The following is a 23,555-nucleotide window of genomic DNA, read 5'->3' as shown; positions in this document are numbered from 1 at the left end:
GAGTAAGGGATTTGGTGAGAGTCATGGCACATGCTGTGCGACGTGCGTGATTGTATTCAGGGTGCATGTTTCTGGGGATAGGGTCGGTGTGAATCCAAGCTTGTATGGTGGAGGGGATCTGGTGTTTATGGTGGTAGGTAATACCGAGCGAGGTGAGGATATGGTGGCCCATCGCTGTGAGACTGAGTCTCTCCAGCTGAGAGCGGCGTTGGGCCTCGATGAGCTCGTCCAGTGTGTTATGGACGCCTAGTTGAAGGAGGAGGTCAGTGCTGGTTGCACCAGCACTGACCTTGGTGCACTGGTGTCTTGTTTAAAGACACTGCGTAGGAGTATGTTGAGCTTGGTTTGTGCAGCCTTGTACCAGTTTTAATCCCAACCTAGGATATTTAATTTAACTTAAGACATTGGCTTTAACGTTCAATCTATCAAGTTTAAGAAAGAGTAGCTGATGCGAGACTGAAGCCTTAGCGAAATCTAGAAAAATACAGTCTACAATGAAACAATTATAAAGAGCGTGAAATAAGTCGTTTGCAAATAACAAAAGCTGCATTTCACAAGAAAAATATTTTTGAAAACCATGTTGACAAGTCGAGATAAATAAAAATAAATGAGTTAGATTGAAGAAAACGTACCACAAGTGAATAGATGACGTGTTCCATGAGCTTGCAAGGTGTACTGGTCGATGATATCGGTCTGTAGCTTAGTGGAGAATGAGAAACACCCGATTTGTGCAAAGGAACCACTCTCCCCACCTTACAATCACTTGGTATGGTGCAACTTTGCAATGGCTGCGAGAAAATCTTGCAAAGAATCAATGATGAATACATTGATGTAGATTTCAAAGACTTCAAATTAATACCAATAATTTATGGTATAACCATATATTATAATATACCGTATATTGTATGGTGTAATATATGCTACTGTTAATATATAAGACAGAAATAGAAGTACACCTGTAGTTAATGACTGCTGCACAGAGGGAGCAATAATATTAAATATCGAAACAGGCAAACCAACTGCTTTATCTTGGTCATCAGAGACGACCTTAGACAACTTTGATAGAATTATCTGCCACAACAAGGGCAGATCTGCAACAACAGTGATGTTTCGTTGCGATTACTCTGTTACTGGAGCCAGCATTAACGTGACTTTTGTTCCCTTTCAATAAAATTACAGCTAATTTCCCTGATAGAAGCACAAATTCCCTGAGTATTTCCAGGCTATTCAAATTCCCTGAGAATTCCCAGTTTTCCCGGTTGGTAGAGACGTTTGAGTTAAACCTTGATATAACGAAATTTGTAAACTTGGCAATTTGCTTCATTACATAGAAATTTCATTACACTTCAATTCAATCTTATGTGGAAATAACTACAGTCTCCAATAGATTTTTCTTGTGTGGAAGGGACTGCAAAATTCGACGAATTATCGGGCAATCAGAAAAAAAAAAGCAAATTTGAATGAGAAAAAATTATTTTGTTGAACTTGACAGTCGGGGACGGAACATATGATTTCCTGCCGTGTCAAAATTTCTTCACATTGGCGGTACAAAGCGAACCCAGTCACGCTTTCATGTTCATTCTGCCCTTGCGGCTAATAGTGTCGCCCGCACTGCGGTGACACTATCATAAAACACGCTGGCAGCCAGTCTGCCTCTCGCTTCAACGCGCCTCCGAAACTTGAGATTGCGCAACCTCCAGCACTAAATGCACAGGAAGACAGCGCTGCCACATCATGCCACACCAGCTCACACCATGCCAGACAGCACCATGCCACACCAGCTCGGCTCGCTCAGCGGCAGATTACCTCTAAAACAGGGTGCATGGGCTGTGTAGGCGCTCAGCCACGCTGACAGCCATGCACAGCAACAGCCACACTAGAAAAGGATATGCGTGCCCTATATGCACGCCCATACGCCCAAGCGATACCCAACCTGCCCCCCACTCCCTCCCCGTTCCCCTCCCCTTCTTTGCTCACGTAGGAAGACAGCACTCATGAAGAGCCACTATCCTTCTTGGCACACCCTCGCGCGCTTTCACTACCACCTAAAGCATACGTGTCCAGGGCCATTTCTACGCTAATTTTCTAGGCCTGTGTTTTATTTGGGGAGACATTAGAATCACGTAAACACTGCCAAATGAATCAGCAATGTGTTTTAGCGCTTTACCACCCATCAGGCTCAGTGAAAAAAAGAACAGTCATGAATAGCATATGCTGCAGTGAATCAGTAGTTTGATAAACACATTGCATGTCCAGGGTGCTTCCAAATTTGAAAACGCAAGCCAACTTTTCAGGTTCTTGTGTGGTTACCTGCAACTATGTACTATACTAGTTGTCTGCATAGTTGTCAAGCTCTAGATGCATATACGAGGAATATACTGGCCACAGCTGCTGCATTTCGATGGGGGTGAAATGCGAAAACACCCGTGTACTTAGATTTAGGTGCACGTTAAGAAAGCCCAGGCGGTCCAAATTTTCAGTCTTTCACTACGGCGTGCCTCATAATCAGATCATGGTTTCAGCATGTGAAGCCCCATAATTTAATTAATAGGAATCAAAATTTTGAGATCGTTGAAGCAGCACGACTTTTGAAGTGGGAAATTGGCAGCTTGACCGAATTTGACAAGTCTTCACTACTGCTAGAATTTAGAATTGTGCATCCAAGTCTCACAACATATACATTGTTCAATTTAGTAAGTATGCTGACGGCGATGGCTACCGAGCAGGAGGCCGTGGCAGCTGATTTTCGATAGGGGCGGCATGCAAAAATGCTTGTGTACTGTGCATTGGGTGAACTTCAAAAAGTCCAAGTGGTCAAAATTATTCTGGAGTCTCCTATTACAGTGTACCTCCTGATCGGATTGAGGTTTTTACGTGTAAATCGCCATGATTTAACTTTTAATCAAAATTAAAGTTGTAGTCATCAATTGATACAGTCCATAGAACTACCTGTAAAAGAGCTATGGCACATTAATGAAATAATTATATGAACTTTTTTGCTCATTTGTAGACTGTATGTAAAAAAACAAAGGTCTTTTGATGATAAAAAAGTCATACCATGTCTGAGAAATACACGAGTATTTGCAAAAGCCATGACCTCTGTTTGAACACTGTGCTGCTTGTGCGCCTACAGCAAGAAATTTTGGCTGTATCACTGTGGACAGCAGTCATGAGCTAGGAAATGGTTTGCACTAATTAATTTGTGCTTCTTTCTTGTCACGTAACGTAAAGGAAAAATAGAAAATATATCTGTGCAGGTGTACTTCGGATCAAACCAGTGAGCATATGGTTTGTAGCCTATAGCACGGTAATGGTGGGCGTCTAGTATGTGTGGATTTGCCTAAACTTTGTCCTTCTGGCTTTAAACAACCTTGTGGTTTCTTATAGTATTGCGTTTTTTCAAGCTAATATATGAACCCAAATTTAGCCTTTCATTTCTACTACAGTTGAAACCTGTGATAATGAAATCCCGCGACTATGAAATTCTCACAACGAAATATTTTCATATCCCCGGTGAACGCCCATAGGATTTAATGCATTTTGTACCTCTCAACAATGAAACGTTGCGGTACTAGAAAGCCGCATCAACGAAATTTGCTGGAACGTAACCCTGCATATTACCTACTTGCGCAAGGCTAGCAGGCTTCAAAATGTGCGCAAATACGATTGCTTTTCACTAAAATTACATAAAATACCACCACTGTACACTTGTGTGGGCACCATCATTTTTGTTTACGAAAACAACGAAGTGCCAGAAGCAATCGCGCTGCAAACAGGTCATGGCCGCCATCTTGTTTGTTGATCGCCTGTTTGAAGCGGTAGCCCACAACTTTTGTTTACAGAAGCAATTGGGCCGGAAACACGTCATGGCCACCATCTTGTTTATTGATTGCTCATTTGAAGTGGCAGCATGTTGCTACCAGAGTGTACTAGACAATGGTCGAGTGGGCACAATGTTGCTCTCCCGCTGAGGCGCAGCGTGTGAAAAAATTCTGTGAGGGCGCCGAATTGATTGAACTGGATTGGGATGGAGACATGCTCCACGGCAGATTCAACGTAATTTCGCAGCGGGCACCGAGACTGATTTCGCGTACGCTCTTATGATGGTGCTTTATTTCAAATGCAAATTTATATTTACACCTTTTTGCTACGTGTACATATTTGAGGCATGGGTTTTACAGCATGATGTTTTCAATTTTGCTGTCTTTGTCAAGTGCGTCGTCTGCTAGCAAGCACACGTTCATTGCACACACGCTGGTGGATACCCAGTTTTTCTCGCAGAAAGTCTGCACAGTAAAATTTTTTATGGTTTTACTTGCTTTGGTGCACCCATGACTCATGTTGGCTGGTACCAGTTGTAGTTTTAGCCAGGTGAACTGCTATTTTTAATATTGTTTCCTAAAAGTAACACATAATTTTTGCCACAGAATCCACCTAAATATCTGCAACACGAAGCCACGTAAGAAAATTTTATTTATATTGCGTTATTTTACCCGCGCTTCTTGTTACTAGTGGAATATTGACCAGGGACAATGATCAAAGATACCGATATTGCAGTGAAATAAACCAGGTTTATTAACGGCATGGCACGAAGAGATGCAGATGACCAATGCACTTCTATAGGTAAATCTAAGGGCACATAGACATATATACAGTCGAACCCAACTACATCGAACCCGCTACATCAAATTATTCTGTATATTTAACAATTTCTGAACACGGCATAGTTACAGTGAGTATATATAGCCAAGATTACGCTTACATCGAACAAAAATAGCAGCGACTCCTGATATATAGAACAAGCGGCGCTAAAGTGCCCCCAGAAGTAGGCTTTCCGTCGCGGAGGTGTGGAATGCTGGTTTCGCGGCTCCATCCAACCACTCTCCCTACCGTGACTGCGGTGCATCAGGCGAGCCGTTGACACACCCTCGCAAAAAATAATCCTGGCCTGCCTGCAGTGCTTGCCCAGACAGCCAATCAGAGGCTCTTGCGTCCTTGTCGTGCAAGATGGCGCAAGTGCGGTTTGTCTCGCTGCTTTTCTGGTTCATTGCTTTTTTTGCCTTGTGGGCCTTCTCCTGCAGTGTTGCCATGATGAAGTGGCAGAATCTAATTTTTGCCGTGAAGCTTGAAATCATAAATCAGGTTGAATGTGTTGAGAAGTCGGATGACCCCATAGTGTGCAAGATTCCGAGGAGCACTGTCAGCACGATCTTGAATAAAGGGAGCTGACAAACTCATGACCCGGTGCCCATGGCACCCGACACGTACGCACAGCCGTGTACAAGTGGTTCATCCGAAATTGCTACAGACGTGCCGGCTTACGCGTGCAATGAAGCCATTGCCGGTGTTGCCGAAGTTTGGAGCGAGCTGTCAGAATTTCCGGAAGCTGTTGACAAGTCAACGGTCGACAAGTTTGTGGATGCAAATGATGCTGTTGCGACCACAGCAGAGCCTGAAAACGAAGACTACATTGCCGACATCGTACCGAGTACAAGTGAAAGTTAGCACAATGAGCAAAGCAACAATAGTCCTTTGCCCACATCATCCAATGTGATTGGTGCCCTCGCACTAGTCTGGTTCTTCTGCGCGAATGTGGAAGGCTGCGGCCTCAGTTGCTCCGTCTCTTTGGACAATGTGGAGAAGTGCGTGCGTCGCAGACAGCGAAACTGACCGAGCAGAATCAAATACAGGACTATTTCATGCGAAACTAAGCTAGTTTCATGAGTAAAGTTGTTTTATAAATGGTATGTGCTTTTATGATGTCCAATTCTTTAGCAGGCTTATATCGAATTATGCCCTATATCGAACTGATAGGCATTTTTTTGCAAGTTCGATATAGCTGGGTTCGACTGTATCCACGACACATATCTAATAGAATGATTATCAAATATTCTACATGCACTGATTGAAAAAGTGAAAACATCCGGCCGGAATAAGTGGGTTTCCTTTAAAAGCTGCACCAGCCCCAGGTGAACCAATCAACTTTCTGAAAAAGGAATCAAGGCAATTACTGGATGTCAATACGAACAACAGTGTTAGAAAATAGATATTGCCTATGGACTCAGCCTAAATTGGGGAAACCGGGAAATCTTTACCAGTGCAATCTCCTTCAGCCTGCCAGCAGAAGAAATGAAGTAGAAACATACAGTCTAATAAAATGGTATTTCCTATTCAATTGTATTCGACTTCCGAATTCACTATTAAAACTTATCGAATAGCCGTTTCCGTTAAAATGTAATGCATAACAGCACATTTGAAGTCTTGAAGGTGAGGAGCCGATGCAAGTGAGAACTCTTATTCCGAATGACTGTGCTGCTGGAGAGTCGTGGCTGTTGCGCAGAGGCGCACCAGTTCCCGAGAGAAGTAACGCACGGGTGCTAATCGGTTCTGCTGAACAAGTTCCTACCTGTCATTCAATACAAATGCTCCGTTTTGGGGCAGCCTCTAAATCTGCTAACTTGATTCAGGCAAGGAAAACACTTTTTTGACAGTCTCACCATGTCTGCAACCCATTAAACCTGGGTGCCCAATGTGGTACCGCACTTATCTTATACGAACACAGCAGATTTACAAATATCTCTATGTGTATGTGAGGTATGCCATTTCTTTCATTGCTTCATTATTGCCCTTATGATAGTGCACCGCATAACTGAAAGCAACCGTTCATAATACAGAAGCTGCGTCCTTAGTTCACTGGGCGTAAGTTGGGAACGGCATTACATTTAGGTTTGAAATATAAGATAAGCGTAACATGGTTTCGTCAAAAACCAGACTCGAAAATAATTTCTTTCATTTACACCTGTACAGAAAAGCCAAAGGATGCAGCTACACCTTTTTTTTTTTTTAATTAAGCAAATTCTGGCGTTTTATGTCTGGCGATGTGATTTTGAGGACTCTGTTCAGTTCTCACCACCTGGGGTTTTTTCACGTGTACCTAAACAGAAGTACACAAGTGTTTTTCCATTTCATTCCCATGGAATTCCGCGACCTGGTTTGAATCCATGAAGTCGAGCTAAGCAGTGCAACGCCATATCCGCTATGTGGCTGCTATATAGGCTACCGCGGAGTTTTGTTTTTGTTTTTGTTTAACATGGACTGGACAAAAGTTTCACATGGCTTACGGCCCATAGATTAGCATATATAATGGCTACCTAAAACTTTTTGTCGCCTGCGGTCTAATTGCAATAAAATAACCCGTACCAATCGGCAACTTTACATTTACATGCAATAGTACCATTCAGAACTCGACGTTCGATAGAGGAGCTTGTAAGTGAATGACGGAAAGGTGATCGTTGTATATCTGGCGCACCGTGACAATGATCACTAGTGGAACACAGGAAAAAGTCACCAGCTGCATGTAGAGTGCCGTGTTCATTGAAGGAACCAAGTGTAATAACACTACAGCACCACATATATTATGGAATAGCCAAACCTTGATATAACGAATGCAGATAGAAGGAATTAGTGTATGTAATATAATATTTAGTTTGTCATGCTTTATCTCATTGGAGTATTCTGCTTAAATGAAACCGAAAATGTGGGATCCAACTCGCTATCAGTTATACCAATAAATTTGATTGCATGTGCCTCAAATGTTTTATTCTGATAGCAAAACACAGTCACCGATCGATTATTCAGATATTCGAACACATCCATGTAGCACCGCCACCTGCCGCTGGAACCAATGTAGAAGTGTTGATCCAGAAATAAGGTTCCCATCAATTTTAGACATAGACAACATTATTTATTACCATAGAAATTTACTCGATTGGAAAGATGAAACTTTATCTTTCTACATAATCGCCATCTTGTTCTATGCATTTTTGTAGACGGTGCTCCAATTTATGTCCCAATGTTGTAGAACTCTGCCGCCAACCCATTGAGGAAACGTTTCACCTCTTCTTTGACTTCATCGTCGCTCCGGAAGCGTTGGCCTCTCAAATGTTACTTTAACTTGGGGAACAAGTGATAATCACTAGGCGGGAGGTCTGGACTGTACGGTGGGTGAGGCATGACAGTCCACCCAAAGTTTGTCAAAAGTTCCTGGGTATGACGGGAGACATGAGGTCAGGTGTTGTCGTGAAGCAGTGTTACACTGGCTGCCAGTCGTCCTCGCCGGCAGTTCTGGATAGCTCGCTCGAGTTTTCTTAGTGTTGCACAATAACTGATTGTTGTCCCATGTTCCATGAAATCGATCAGCAGTATCCCCTTACGATCCCAAAAAACACTGGCCATGACTTTGCCTCCAGCAGGACTTTGTTTGACCTTCTTTGCAACTGGTGACTCTGGGGTGCCACTCTTTGGATTTTTGTTTCGTTTCAGGAGTGAAATGAAACACCGTTTCGTATCCCGTAAAAATGGAGTCCAACAATCCTTCCTTATCTTCACGACACTTTTGAAACTGGCGAGCACAGTCAAGGCATTTCTCCTTGTGGTCTGATGTCAGTAGCCGCAGTACCCATCGAGCACAACACTTGTGATACCCCAATTTTTCAGTCAGAGCTCTTTCCATTGTACTGTAAGAACTCCCAGGAATCTGAGCATCAAGTTCACGGACAGTGATCCTCCTGTTTTGAAGCAGTTCGCGTTGGACCATCTCGATAACCGCCTCCAAAACTGATGGTCTTCCACTCCGTTCTTCATCATGGACTTCCTTCCGACTGGCACTAAACTCCCTGCACCACTTTCGTATGTGTTGAACGGAAATATAATTGTCGCCATACACCTCTGTCAACTGACGATGAATAACCACGGGTGGAGTTCCTTTGGCGGGCAAAAAGTGAATTACGGAACGAATCTCACACTTTGTGGGATCAACAATGGGAACGTCCATATCGGATGGCTGCTTAGCCAAGAATGAGCGGTGCAGCGAAGCGCGGCTGGGGGGAATAGAGAGCGGGGGAGCAGCCGCGCGCAGCAGTGTTGCCACATTTCATCTCGCACCTTCCAGTGTGACTGGAGCTCTTTGGGAACCTTATTTCTGGATCAACCCTCGTACAGTGGCTACGTGACACTGCAAGCTGTGCCGCTTGATTTTTTTTTTTTACGTAATCCATGCGTGCGCAGTGCTTCCTCTTTTGCACTGTTGGCTGTATTGGCTCGGTTTCTGACCGTGTTTTTGTGAAAGCAACCTTAGTGCTAGCTGTCAAGCACCGTTTTCCTCACCAATGGAACTAAAGGGCAGTGATATTGCATGGAAAGTTGAGACTCCCTGCTCGGAGGCAGGCAATTTGCATTGCGTAAAGGTATGCAGCCCACCCTTCACACGTGAATTTCTCTTTAATTAAGTCTCTGGAATGGTATTTTAAGTCCACGTTGACTTGATATTTGCCTTTAGTGTCCCTTTAACGGTAGTGACAGCAAGTTCAACAATACCATGTGCTGCCTACAAGGGTAAGGTTATGCACTGCAGCCATAAATATGGGTGCACTTTTTAATTAACGAGGCATAGTAGTCTTCTATGCTTAAGGGTAATTCAGTGGTGGTCCAGCCAGTTTAGGATTTGGTGCAATTTTTGGAGCAGGAAAAATGTCATTCTGGAGCAGTTATGGAGCAGAAAAATTTCTTTTTGGAGCATTTGGAGAAGTACGGCAGTAATCTGTAGCCCTTTGGCAAAGCTTGTTATTACTGTGCAATCAGTAATTGAAGAGTGACGCAAGACACAAAGCGAACGGCAGCACAAAATTACGAATGCGCCAGAACGATTTGTGCCGTTATGCGTGCACAAGACAAAAAGTGATGGCCAATGTCCTATGTGCATTCCAAATAACTGATGTGCTTTGATTGACTTTACCGCACCGGACAAAATGTGTATTAGTATGCCTAAAACAATGCTAGAAGCTTGACAAGACTATGCGTCTATGAACAGTGCCAAAATGAGTACCGTTGTGCGCTATGTCGCAAAGATGGTACACTCGCTTTCATTGCGAGGCAGATTGTTGCCTTCCAGTGTTTCGTGTGGTATCCGCGAATAGGTATCAGTCGATTCCGCGCAAAACCGTGATTTTTCTCAGCTATACCCGACTGACCATTCGTAGCGCTACCGATTAGGCCCAACTAGGCTGAGGCAGTGTGCCAAGGCGAAAATTGGCTGTTAGCCGATTTGACCGGCAAGCTTTCCACAAGTCATCACGGAAAGCTTGCCGCTAATATGTTCGTATGAGTGGCTAACCGGCGATCGGTTCCGAGATCATGTATACGTGTTTTTGACAACTGTCGAAACCGGCAGCTACTGCAATCGCACATAGAAGCTTGCAGATTGGCAGAAGGTTCCGAACTGCATGTGTAAACGCATGAATCCGCGTGCATGAACACGTATATGATACAATCTCCGTGCCTTCCAGTGGCTAATTGGCCCTATACCTTTGCACATGAGCGCTGCTTTCGTCGCCGTTTTCTTTGTCAGCGTCGGGTATAAGAATTGTTTCGATTAGAGTTGATGACCGGGACGACCCTTGTACCAATAAAGGCGTGCCTCATAATCAGATTGTGGTTCAGCCACGTAACTGTTTCTGTCCCGGACGTTCCTGTCCCGAAACCATCTGAGTGCCCCGGTTAGGCTACGTGCAATGCATCGGCCTCAGCCGAATATTTCATTTAATATGCAAAAACAGAGTAGCAAATAATTGAGTCGCGAAATGAATTATTTGAATGTTAAATTTATTCGTATGGTTGATTCGTAACGTCCGATTTTCGCACTCCCTAGAGGCCGCGAAAACGTCCGAAAAAACGAATCTGCCTTTTACTGCCCCCAAGGGCTCAAATCACCACATAAACGTTCGAAATAGCTCTGAAGGCCTGCAAGTACACTTACTAGGCTTATCGGTGCTCGCACTGTGACAGGGAAGCGAGTGCACAGATGTGTAATTAAGGAATACAGTACGTACTGTGTGCCGTGATAATTGCCCCTTCCACTTCTGCAATGCTTCATTGCAACAATGTTTCGCGTACGCTTCACCGCATAACACTGCTGTATTAAGGAGAAGCTAAATTTCAAAAACCGGCATTATTTAAACACGTTGTGCTTTCCGAGCTTTGAAGCCATGGGGGAGGATTACAAAGACGGAGTCGACTCGATTGCTAACAGCAACGAATTGCTTTAAAGGGACACTAAAGTGAAAAATGATTTCTTCTGCATCAGTAAATTACCATTATACAACACCAAAAACACCACTCTTACAGCGATACGACGTTTGGTAAGCCAGAAAAAGCGCCAGAACGAAATACGGGTGGCGACGCCTACTTGAGTTCCCTCACCTGGGGGCTGTGACGTCTCGGATTTTGATGGCATCTTCTAGGGCCTGCTAATTACATATAGCGGTACAGATTGACTACATTGTGTTCTAAAGGAACACAATATTAAATATGGCAAGTTTTGGGAGCCTTTATTCAGCCAACGCGGCCCAAATGCGAAAACATACTTTGGAATCCCTGACGTCACGCTGACGTACTGGCGCTGGGCTTTCGGCGCGAAATTCAAATACTGATACTTGAGCCTTCATTTTCTCATCCAATAATCAAAATTTTTTTTTTGTTGAAATTACTGCCTGCAGGGTTCTCAAACAATTCATTAGTCTAAACAGATTTATTGTTTCGCTTTAGTGTCCCTTTAATGTAAAACAAGGCACTGAACAGCAAGAATCTTGGTTGCGGACGTCGAAGTAGCTGTAGGCCTAGCTGCGGCGGCCTAGCGCAGCGTTGCCGCGGCAGTGGGCGGCGGCCAGTGGATCTGCATGCGAGAGCGCCTGTTCCAAATGGCAAGATAATAAAAATGGCGGTGGAGGTCGCTTCGATTAATGCCGTTTCGGATCTACGATCATGGGAAAAGGTCCGGAAAATGGGACGGCGAAGAGTTTTTGCATCAGAAATTTCAGACATTCTTATACATTGACTATGCGGTACCATGGCAGTGGCGCGAAGGCGTCCGATCATTGGGCATGTCCGAAAAGTCGGGCCTCCGGAAAATCGTTCGTTGACTGTAGTTGCAAATCCCACTGAAAACATCGCATTGCCGCAAAAATGAGACTATGCCGCGCTTTTGCGCAGTTGGCGCAAATGGCACTTGAGTGGGCGCAGCGAGGAGCAGGCAAGTCGAATTGTAGCAGAATGGCGCAGTTGGACCACCACTGGTAATTTGAAGCATGAATCCATGATATGCTGATGTACATCTGTAAATTAAAAAAAAATTGTGTGGTTTTACATGCCAAAACCACTTTCTGATTATGAGACACGCTGTAGTGGAGGACTCCGGAAATTTTGACCACCTGGGGTTCTTTAACGTGCACCTAAGTACACGGGTGTTTTTGCATTTCGCCCCCATCAAAATGCGGCCGCCGTGGCTAGGATTCGATCCTGCGACCTCGTGCTCAGCAGCCCAACACCATAGCCACTGAGCAACCATTGCAGGTATCTGTAAATTTAAATTGCTTAAACGGGATTGCTGGTTAAACAGAACAGCCTCTATATATTGGTTTTTTCTGAATTTGGGTAATGCAAAAAAAAAAAAATATTTGTAAATAAATATAACTAAGGAAATGGAACAGCAAAAGCAAGCTCCATTATATTTTTTTTGCAGACAAAGCCACAATCTCATTTTTATTTTATGACACCGGTCTTCTACGCAGAAAGCCATCCTTAAAAAGCAGTCGCAAAGACTCAAGCAATAAAAAATTGATAGATATTTAATGCATAGCATGTGCAGTCTTGACAGCACCGCCATTCGCCTGATATATGACCACAATGAGAATGACTAAAACTTTGGGACACTTTCAGCGCAGCGCGGCGTTCAATAATTTGAACTCCACCAGCACGACCTCGTGCCAATTCAGCCAGATAGTCCAGCAGCAAGTGCAGTGTCTTTGCTTTGATATGTCGCCAGTGCCTCGCCCATATCAAAACTAGTGGAGCCTAGTGCATCCAGAAGTCGCCTACTGTGCTTAAACCACGGGACAAACTAGCTGCTACACTCGTGTCTTTATGCTTAACATGTCTAACAGGTGTACGACATATAGTGCTACACCTCTGCACATTCTTTCAGTAAACGAACTCCTGTTAATTGTACCGTATTTCTCTGATCCCTTGAGGTTCTAGGAGTTTAACGAGATTCTACTGTATTTGAATTAGATTGCCATTTTGTAGTGATATTACTTTTTTCATGTATTTTCATCTGCCAGGCTCTGCATCGACATTGCAGGCCCATGCAGCAGTTTTGCAGTGCTGTATTGTTCTAATCTGAGAAATATTTTAGGCAGTGCCAAGCTCACTCCAGGTTTCTTTGTGCAGTGTGTCCTCAGCGACTCCATCCCCTGCACAAGAGCGGCCTAATGTGGCCCAAGTGCTGGTTTCCCCTGGTGGCTTGCCAAGTATTGCGCTGGATCCTTCTGTGGGCCACCCTCTCACATCACTGCTCAGTGTGTGCGCAGGCCCTCTTGAAGATGACTCTTCCCTGGCTGTGCCAAGGTCCAGTCTGCCGCTGGGGCGGAAGTGCAGCATAGTGCGAGAAGAAGATGACCTGTCCTCTCTTGCCCCTTCCCATTCGCCACCCATACGAGGTGCAGTTTTCTCGGAGGAAAGCGAATCAACGGAGTCTGATGACCGCGCTGTGCGGCCTGTCCTTTCCCTGCCCACAGCCCCCAGTGGACCTTCTCCACTAATGCCTGATGGAGGCCCACAACGACAATCACCCACAGTGCGGCTGCGCTGCATTCCGGGTCGGCGTCTTCATGCTGTAAAGAGCTCCCCACAATTGCTGGGTGGCGCAGGTGACATTCGTGTGAGACCAGGAGTGGGCAAGCTGCGTGTGCATGCAGCAGGCCGCAATCGAACAACAAGCTGCAGTAGCTCTGATGATGAGGAAGGCGACAAACGCCGCCATCTTCCCACAGCAAAAGGCGACACACCACTCCAGGGAAGCCCATCAGGCAGCGTTCTTCCATCACCCCACGCACATGATGAGGGGTACTCGGCAGACAGCACCGATAGCTTGGACATTCTACCAGATCCAGCCCCACGGCTCACTAACTCCGTTTCTTGCGGAGACTTGACAGTGGAGGAATCTCCTGCACATAAAAGTGATGAGGGTGCATCTTCTTCAGCTGTCCAGTGTGCCGATGTAGTCCTTGTAGAAGAAATGGCGTCAGCGGATGCTCCACGAATCTCTAACAGCTTCAGCCTTGCTGCAGGACTAAGCTGCCTTGGGCGTAAGTCAAGCCGCGATGAGATGCGAAGCAGCCGGTCACGCCTTGGAAGCAGCCTTGCCAAGCTAGTCCCCAATGGAAGTCGAAGTAGTGCCTCCAACAATGCAGGGGCAGGAGCACTGAAGCCCCAACTGGACATCAACCAAAATGGATTCCGAAAAGGCCGCAGCAAAAGCCAGTCAGGGGTAGTAGATGTGAAACTTGCGTCCAAGTGCTGCACACTTTGTTGAAGGGAAATGCTTCCGTGACAATCTCCCAGAACCGAGAATACTCAGAGCCATCCTCAGTAGGTGGATCACATTCCTGGGGGGACCATGCCACGACTGTTTCTTCCATGATTAGCTGTTGTTACCCTTTTGCAGAGAGCCAGAGAGAGGCTCACAGGCATTACTTAGCTTTCATTTCCTTTGAAAGTAATTTGTCTTATGGGCACACTTGATAGCCACCACTTATTCAGTTGCTGATTGCAGACTAGAACATTACTTTTGCTTCATAAATTATGGAAAGGCTATAGTGCAATTGATATCACAAACCAGCACCACCAAAGCTTTAACAGTTGTGCATGGCTTATTCAAGAAATGTAACAATGCTTCTAAAGAACTGCCATCTGTTTTCTGTTGCATTTTATTTGGCTGCAAGAGCTGCTAGCAACTAGAAGCTTATTAAGCTGGTATTCCTCATGGAAAAGTATTAACACTTCCTTGTCATGCATTCGAACGCTAGTGCACTTTCACTGGTCACTGTATTCACCACATAATCGTGTCTTCTTCCATGGAGGGAGGCTGTTGCTTTGAAATGGAATGTGTAGCTCCTTTGAGCTTGCCACACAGACCGACATATGGCATACAGGGGGGAGAGGATACCCTACGAACAGCACAACAAAGTAGACATATGGTCAAAACAAAGCAAGTTCTTAGTACAAAAAGTTGTCCTCTTTCCTTATTTACTCACTGTAACCTTAGTGATGCTGTACACCAAAGTTGTAGGCATAGTGGTGGAAGTTCAAAGGTGTTTGTGTCACATTCCTAATTCACACAGATACGTGGAAGTTATGTTCAACGTGTGTGGGCTTCTGTTGTTGTGCAACTGTTCAATTTACAAAGAAACCGTAGCTATTGTGTAACGCTGTTTAAAACTTCTGGTCGCAGTGCAGGCACTGGTGTCTTTTTTGATGTCCCAGCCACGCTCGATGTGTCACTTGGCACAGCCTGAAAGGTTCGGCCAGCACTAGTGGTTTTAGAGCTTTTTAGCAAGGACGTGGTTTGGAAGATGAGTGCAAAGGCAGTACGAAGTGTGCCACCACACATTGTTCCTGAATGGAGAATTCGAGTGGCCCTGGTACGATTGTTTGCTGCTGTGGTTGCTGCTTGTGCATTTAAAATGAACACGGGTTGACCCAAAAGTGGCTTGTGCTTTGTTTTCTAAAGGGCGCAACGTGAGTGCATGTACATACTAGGTTGTCTAAGGCAAGCTTACCACTGTATGCACTCTCTGCCCCTTCCCACTGTTTGTGGTGTAAAGTCATGCATCTTGTGTGTTCTCAGAACCATGTCATGTAACAAGGAGAGTGTGAAATAGGCACTGTGCTCTGGTGTTTCAATTGTGTAGTCTCTATAGGTGTATTGTGTGTGCAGGTGCCTGTCTCCTACAACCAACACAACACACACAAATAACAAGATTACAACTTTAGCAATAACTGTGAAAAATGTAAATGTAAAGTTGTTTTAGTAAAAACAAAAGGTTGTTAAACAATACTTGGTCTTTATTTCATAATCTTGGAACACTATAGCCAAACTTAATACTGCATGTTTCTTCAAAACACATTCCAGGCCGTGACGAGTTAAGGCAAGAAAGTGCAGAATTATGACATGCCCAACTTTCTCAATGACTGCTGGGCCTCTTCAGACACCTGAAAAAAGGAAGTGTTAAAATGAAATATCAAATTCTGGTGTCAAGGAACATGACCTGGTCAGATCTACAGAAAAACGTAAAAGACCAAGTTTCAAAACAAGTGACTCTCTTAGCATTCACATACAGGTCCATGCGGCGCTATGAACAATAAGAAAATTGCAGCCATGCATAAATGATCTTCCTGAAATATACAGAGATTAAACACACAAACTCATTCACTAGAACACTGCGAGAGTGAAATCAAAGCTTGGCATTTGCTTTGTTCCAGCTAACACGCAGAAGACCCTGATAAAAAAGAAACGCACAGTTTTTGTTCTACAGATCTGTGCAACTGCCTGCACAAACACACAGCCTTTCTGGTGAAAATTTTTAATTTAATTATTTGAGGCAATATCATAACTACAATGTTTTGCAAATGAGTTTCGCAGCTATAACTCCTAACTTGGTGTGTCCTCCACACATTGTTTTGCCTATAATGTAAATAAACAGTACTTGCAAAAATGCACCTGTTATTTAAGGTGGGGTCTGACAATGTCTACATATGAAAGTTTCTGAAGTACTGTTCCAAGAATGCAGACTGACGGCAGACATCAAGAAGATAGAAAATAAGCCTTTTTACTAACACAAATGTCAGTCAAAAGGGTGTTTTATTGAGCTAGTCGATTCATTATTCGAGGATTGTAGCAGCAGAAATCGTGGACACAGAAAGGAACGCAGCACAGCTAAGTCCACGTCTGTTCGTTCCTTTCTGTGTCCTACAATTTCTGCTGCTACAACCCTTGAATAAATGTCAGACTCCTTACTGAGCTCAAGCCTTCTTTCCAACACCCAGCTAATTGCAATAAAGAAGCAAATTTTGGCATTTGCGTAAAGCCCTAACAGTTTAAGCAACAGCAGATTCCCCCTTTGTTTTACTGTGGTGGTAACACAATTACTTTGCAGATAGTAACAGTTGTAACAACACTGGCCTCAAAATAACCTATTGAATTTATTCGATCATAAGGCGATCATAGTTATAAGGGGAGGGTGCCAGTTGGGAGAGCCAAGAAAAAAATTTTGTAACATTTCCCGTATTAAATTCAGGTGACGCACAACCATATGGGTGCTATAGCGCACATGAAGCTATCCGCCCTCAGTGCACCTAGACTGTCCGCATCGCAGATCGCTTTCAAGATGGGGCTCGCACTATACACAGCAGCCGCCAAGGTAGAATGCCTCTTCCCTCCCTTCCAGTGCCTCGCATGTGATGCACGAGTTTCCACCCTTGTGCGTGCGAGATTGAGCTGCTATCATCAGCTTGCCATCGCATGCTTTCACTCACACATATAGCATACGGTGTACAGGGACGATGTTATCACGAGAGTATCCTGGTAGGTCCATACTGCACACGGAACCCGTAGCAACCATAATATTAATAACCACCTTTAGCCAGAGTAGGTCAACCCGGCATGCCCCTGCCTGCCCACTTCGCTTAACGTAGGTGGCGTTGCCTTGCCGCGCACATGGCATTGACTCCAAACTAAAATCCAACCCTCAAGCCAAAGCCGGGCTGGAAGACTGGGTGGCAAAAGTCATGGTCAGATGGATGCTACCCTAGCCCCTTCTGCCTGACCTCGACTCCCACCTCCCCTCGTCTTCAATCAAGTTTAATTCCGTCCTTCCTGCCCTCCGCGTGTACGTGTGCCCATGTGCGTGATGTGATGTACCGATGAGCGTTGGTCAGCAAACTCTATGCTCCTCGTACGGGTGAATATTTCATTGGAGTCCTCAGGACCACTAACTTAGCAGCGATGTGCGGTGACAGTGCATCAGTGAGCCACAGTGTGGTCTAAGCCTAACGCACCAGTCTCGCTGTAGTGGCCTCAGCATAACCGGTGCCTCCGAGGCAGCGCTGACGCGCAGCGCTCCGCATCAGCGTGCAGTGGGCCCATCCGCCAACGAAAGATGGCACCAGCATGCACGGAGGACATGCTCGAGTGGAGTTCCCAATGAAAGACAGCAGTAGCTGTGCGACGACAGATAAGTGGGTGTCCGTGCAGAGTCGAATGCGGCTTACACTAGGCTAAAAATGACCCTTACACCCCACACAACTGGCCCCTTAATGAGGACCATGTCCGAGATTCATGTGGCTGACCTGCGCAGCAAGCTAGAAAAGCATGGTTTAGACAAAAACTAGATTGAGAGATTCGCTCATTGAACGGCTGTCGCACGTGCTTCATGAAGCGGACCAGAATGCAGACTTGCGAATTTAAGGTACATGTGGATCCTATGACGACAAGCATGGAGTCTGTGGAGGCTGATTTAGACAAGCATTCTGCAAAATAGCAATGCGCAGCCGGAGAAGAAAGCAAAAATCACTCCCAAGTAATGGCCGAAAGAAAACGATGTCACGGGCTGGGTACCATGTACTTTCACGAGAACTGAGGAAGTGGAGACAGCCCAGACCTACTTTCGCAAGCACTTGTGAAAGGTTCAGGCTTCTGAACGAGGAGTTCTTGCAGATGAAGCGAATGATGTAAGAGAAATGGACCCTGGCCCTGAATAACACAACGCAATTGACAAAGCACATCCAAACCACAGTAAATGAAAGATGCGCGCTAAGTAAAGAGCTGGCTGAGAAAAAAACTGGTGGGTAGCTCTCCGCGCGCAAGTTGAGTTTCAGAAAGCCCCTCTGGACGCAGGCTCAAGGGCAGTGGACAATCACCTATCCCAAGACAGCGCCATGGTGGAGCAACACGTTTGGGCCTGGTGTCTGGTCATGCAACAACAGATGGCAATCTCGAAGGGCCAATAAGGAGCAGTTTTAGCTCGGACAACAAAGACATCTGAAAGACCACGGGAAGCAAGGTCTGAAGATCCAAAGAGGACAAGAAAGGAAGGTTGTGCTAGGCAAGAGAGAAAAGGAAGAAAAGGGAACATTAAAGGCAGATGCAGAAAACAGCGACACTAGTAAATCTTCAGTCTGTCACTCCATTGGCTCCAGCATACCAATAGAACACGGCACTTGACAAAAAGAAAGAGCGCCATGTATTCAGCTATGGAGACGATGCCACATTGAAACATGTGGTCCTCCGCACAGTAAAATGAAACATGCTGGTTCACTAACGGGTGAATGAGACTGCCACTGTCCATGAGATTATTGCAAAAGTGGATTCTGCAGCAGATATTTCGAACATACCTGAAGCCATGAAGTCTAGCATATTGGCACGGAAAACGAGAGGCACCGGACATTTCTTTGTAGTATGCGGGATACCAGAAATAATCCCAGGCAATGAAACCAACCATGAGAAAAGTGAAACCTGGTATGAATGTTTGCAATGAGTTGAGGCCATGAGTAGAGTGTGCTGCCAGGAGGAAAGAATCGAGTGTGACCTACAAGAACACCCATACAGTGCACAGGATGCTGGGTGTCTCCTAGATCACAAGTTTGCTCTTTTTTAGGGCAATGTACAACTAGCATAGCCCAGAAATTGACGCAGTGGGCAAGAAACCCCACTGCCCCGATTCTAGCAGCCCTAGGGAAAGTGATGCTCAAATGTGAATGAAGAAGCAGCTGCCCAGGCACAAAATGTACTCCCAAGACTCCAACCAGTAAGAAGGCGCGCACACTGCAGACGCCGTCATCACATGAGGGCTGAATCCACGAATGTTGGCTTCCCAGACATGCACGGAGCAAGGAAGCCAAGCAAATGGGAACAGCTGTACAGGACGTTAGACTCAAACTATAGAGCTGTATGCAGTAGCAGAGACGCATCTTCATGGACAGGCGAAGCCACCGGTTAACCCAATGTGGCTGTGGGCAGGCAACAACCGCACAGGGCAAGCACACACAGGCGGGGGCATTGGCTCCCTATGGAGGAGTGGAGCAGAGTGGGAGAAGCTACAGTGCCAGTGCAGTGAACACATGTGGATCCGCGGAGCGATTTAGGGGATTCCTACAATCATGTGTGTTCACCTTACGATGACGAATGAACAACATGATGGGAATGTCGAAGTTATGCAATGCATCAAGGAAGACATCCAGTGATGGACGTCCTCCTTGATGGGAAAATGACAGAAGTGATGATCATGGGACACTTTAAAGGCCACATCCAAGAAATATATGGTTATCTGGACTTCGAACTAATGCAGCAGTATGCAAGGAGGCTAAACTTGGAAGTGTTAAACCCTCAGTCAGATTGCGGAGGAGAGTTTACATGGTGTGCTAAAAATAGCCGTATCTGTATCGACTATGTACTTATGCCGCCTAGATTGACACATCGAATGAAAAATGGCAACATTGACGTGGAGTGGAGGGGGAATTCAGCATTGGCAGTGACCACAACAGGATCAGGCTAACCATGTCATTCTCCGCATGGTACTAAAGACAGTGAGAAAGCTGAGAGCCTGTGCAGAGATTTCTCCCAGAAGCAACCTATGAGAGTCCTGCCCATTAGTTTGAGAACAGCTTTCAGACCTTGAAATCGATGTGTAATGAGTATATACAGGAACTGAGACGCTTAATGGAGGAAATATGAAGTTCGTATTAACTCGCATGGAGGGATGCGGTGAAAGGGATGGTAGGAAAAAGAAGTACGGAAAGCATTGGCCGCGCACAAAGCGGCTAACCAACTGCACCGAAAAGCAGTGAAAACCCTCTCTCCAAGTGAATCTCTCCGAACCTGGCAGGAATACTCTGCAAGCAGACTGCGCGGGCAATCATTCAACAGAAGTTCTCTGAGCACAACAGCAGACAACTCCAGTTGTTCACAGCGGATGGGCACAATGGGGCCAGGAAGTTCTGGATATGTTTCATTGCTGGACAGAAAGGTTGCTACACCACAAATTCGACACGAAGATATGGGTCAGCCGGTCTCTGACATTGAGAAGCACCTAACAGACCACATGAATGAGCTGTACGAACTCAACAATGCCGAACTACAGATTGACTAAACCGAAGAGCAGCATATAAAGAAATACCAACTTAGCAACGATGTCAAGTGGCAAGTAACACATCCAGCCCTTGACAGGGCGGTGAGACATATTGGAGCACACACAGCCAAGGGGCTGTATGGTGTACTGGCAGGTCTGCTCAGGTGGCGGGGAGACAAAGCAAGGCAGCGGCTGGTGGATATAGTCGCGAAAATAACCAAAACAGGCTCGCCGAAACAGAACAGCCTTCTTTAATGATGGCCAACACCCAGAAGACCTGGCACACAACTGCGCCATTCGTCGTGTTCTCTCTGGCGATCAGGATTTGTAGTGGACAGGTTACTTTGTGCCATTACTCCCCACTTCAAAAGCGACCGTCCCGGTCGCTGATCAGAGGAAGTGAAGGGCAACAGAGGATGTGGGAGAAAGTTTATCAGAGGGACACTTCTTCGCGGGCGTAGTATGGTTTGATCCGTACTAGTGGACAATCTCGGCTCATGGCCTGAAGGGTTCCCAAGATTTACAAGCCAGCACAGCGATTGGTGGTCACTTACTACTCGAAAAGGTCAGCCGTACAGGTAGGGTCGGAACTTGCCGAAGGCCGAAACGATGGTGAGACACTCCTTTTCAGTCGTGTAATAGTTTACCTCTGCCTTTGTCAGACTGCAGCTCGCGTAGGCTACTACTTGTTCGGCGCCGTCTTGCCACTGGATGAGTACGGCACCGAGCCCAACATTGCTGGCGTCTGTGTGGATTTCTGTGTTAGCCTTGTCATCAAAATGCGCGAGTGTAGGGGCCGTTTGCAGTTGCTTCCGCAATTCTATAAAGGCTGCTTAAGGTACATCTTGGCGTTTTAAACTCGTTAATGGTTCGACGATCCTTGAAAATCCTTCGACAAAACGACCGTAGTAAGCGCAGATACCTAAAAAGCGTTGAACTGCCTTCTTGTTAGCTGGACTTACAACTGAATTTTATTGTGAAAACATTCCACAAATCTCCGCCACGCAAGCGTATACACCCAAGAACAATAACAAGGTTTGTAGTCGATTATCAACAAGTTATACACGTACACAAAAGTGAAGTCACACCCCTTCCCGACAAATGCAACAACACGTGGATTAGCATGATAAATTTAGAAATTGAAGTTCTTTATCATTGATATGAACGGAAGGTTCACTCGCACATGTATGCGCGCCCAACTTTTTCATGTGGAATGCTTCGCTAATTTCGCTTTCCAGTTTACTGCGCTCTCTCCCCACTATAGACACACACTCAAAAACTGGTCGGCATTCATGCTTTTTGCAATGCAATGGCAAGTTCCCTCCTGTATCTGTAGGTAGCAAATAGCGATGCTCACGCATGCGGTCATTAATGCAATGACCTGTCTGGCAGATATAGAACAGTCCGCATGAGAGAGGTATGCGATACACAGAAAATGCACAGTCTTGGTGAACAAAAGTGGTGCGCTTTTTTCTACAGCCACTAGTCGCATCTTTCTGCTCTCCTGTGATGCTTTTGCACAACCTAACCAGTTTGCTCGGCGCCGAAAACACCGAAACGTTTGCTGCGGGATGACAACAGGTCAACAAATAGGTGGCTGCCGCTGTAACAGTGCGGGACACAAAAACAAAAATGACTGCCAGCGGAGCAAGCCGAACGCGATCTTTTTTTTCTTCTCGCGAGTATATTACGCGCATTGAAACAGTTCCTTCCGTATCAGTAATGAATAATATAGTTACTATCGCCAAGTTTGCGGCAATAATGTAGCCACGACCACTTTGATAGGGACAGAAACAAAGATGGGCACGCTTAGCTGGCTGCCAGCGACATAGAAACCCATGGCGGGCATGCTGCGGAAACTGTGGAATTTGTGTTCACTACTATCCTAATATGGCACGCTTCCGCTATAGGTGGGCAAACATCTTAGCTGTGTTACAAGTGTCGGCATATGAATAAGGTACACTTCTAACTAACAGTGCAAACGTGACTACTATCATTGCCGCTCGTCATTTGTTCAAGAGTGCAGATGAAAAGAATCAAAAGGCGCCTTTCTTATTGTCGTTGTCGACCGCAACCATTATAATGCCTACAAATAATAAAGCCAAGGCAAGTTTGGTTGTAGCTTTATTTATTTCGTGGAAGTGTGGAAAGTGATGAAAGGAATGAAATGGGGGTCTGCTTAGGAATGTTTGGTGCGTACAGACCGCTTGGCATGGTCTTCAAGAGTCGTTCGCGTAGCATTCGACAGCATTCGACAGATCGTAAGCGCAATCATCGTTAGCTAGACTTGGCACACAGGATATTGCTGCGGCAAGGTCGAGGTGCGATCATTACATGGGAAAGGAAAAAAATCGAATTTTGGGGTGTGATCAAAATTTGGGGGTGTAATCATTACGTGAGTGCAATCATTATGCAAGTAAATACGGTAATCTCTACCTTAGCAGAGGATGGAAATTTATTTTACACTGACAGTCACAGTTATTTCCTTAAACACCTACCAGCAAAATATTTTGTAATAGATGAAATTAATGTTCATTT

General features: G+C 45.3%; 2 protein-coding genes across 2 annotated transcripts in view; one reads left to right on the top strand and one right to left on the bottom strand.

The window, feature by feature from the left end:
- Snrk (SNF related kinase) overlaps window positions 1-15,776 on the top strand; it is a 36,730-nt gene extending 20,954 nt beyond the window's left edge. The window contains exon 5 of the mRNA XM_065443181.1: window positions 13,282-15,776. Coding sequence (XP_065299253.1) covers window positions 13,282-14,425 — 1,144 coding nt within the window. The 3' untranslated portion in view covers window positions 14,426-15,776. The remainder of the gene's footprint in view (window positions 1-13,281) is intronic.
- Window positions 15,777-15,936: 160 nt separating this feature from the next.
- The window catches only part of LOC135911108 (regulator of microtubule dynamics protein 1-like), a 54,833-nt gene continuing 47,214 nt past the window's right edge, over window positions 15,937-23,555 (bottom strand). Inside the window, exon 9 of the mRNA XM_065443223.2 lies at window positions 15,937-16,104. Coding sequence (XP_065299295.1) covers window positions 16,057-16,104 — 48 coding nt within the window. The 3' untranslated portion in view covers window positions 15,937-16,056. The remainder of the gene's footprint in view (window positions 16,105-23,555) is intronic.

This window comes from Dermacentor albipictus, chromosome 1 (genome assembly GCF_038994185.2).
Source record: "Dermacentor albipictus isolate Rhodes 1998 colony chromosome 1, USDA_Dalb.pri_finalv2, whole genome shotgun sequence".
Classification (NCBI taxonomy): Eukaryota; Metazoa; Arthropoda; class Arachnida; order Ixodida; family Ixodidae; genus Dermacentor; species Dermacentor albipictus.
The sequence above is the reverse complement of the archived record's forward strand: the minus strand, read 5'-3'. Positions and strand labels throughout refer to the sequence as shown.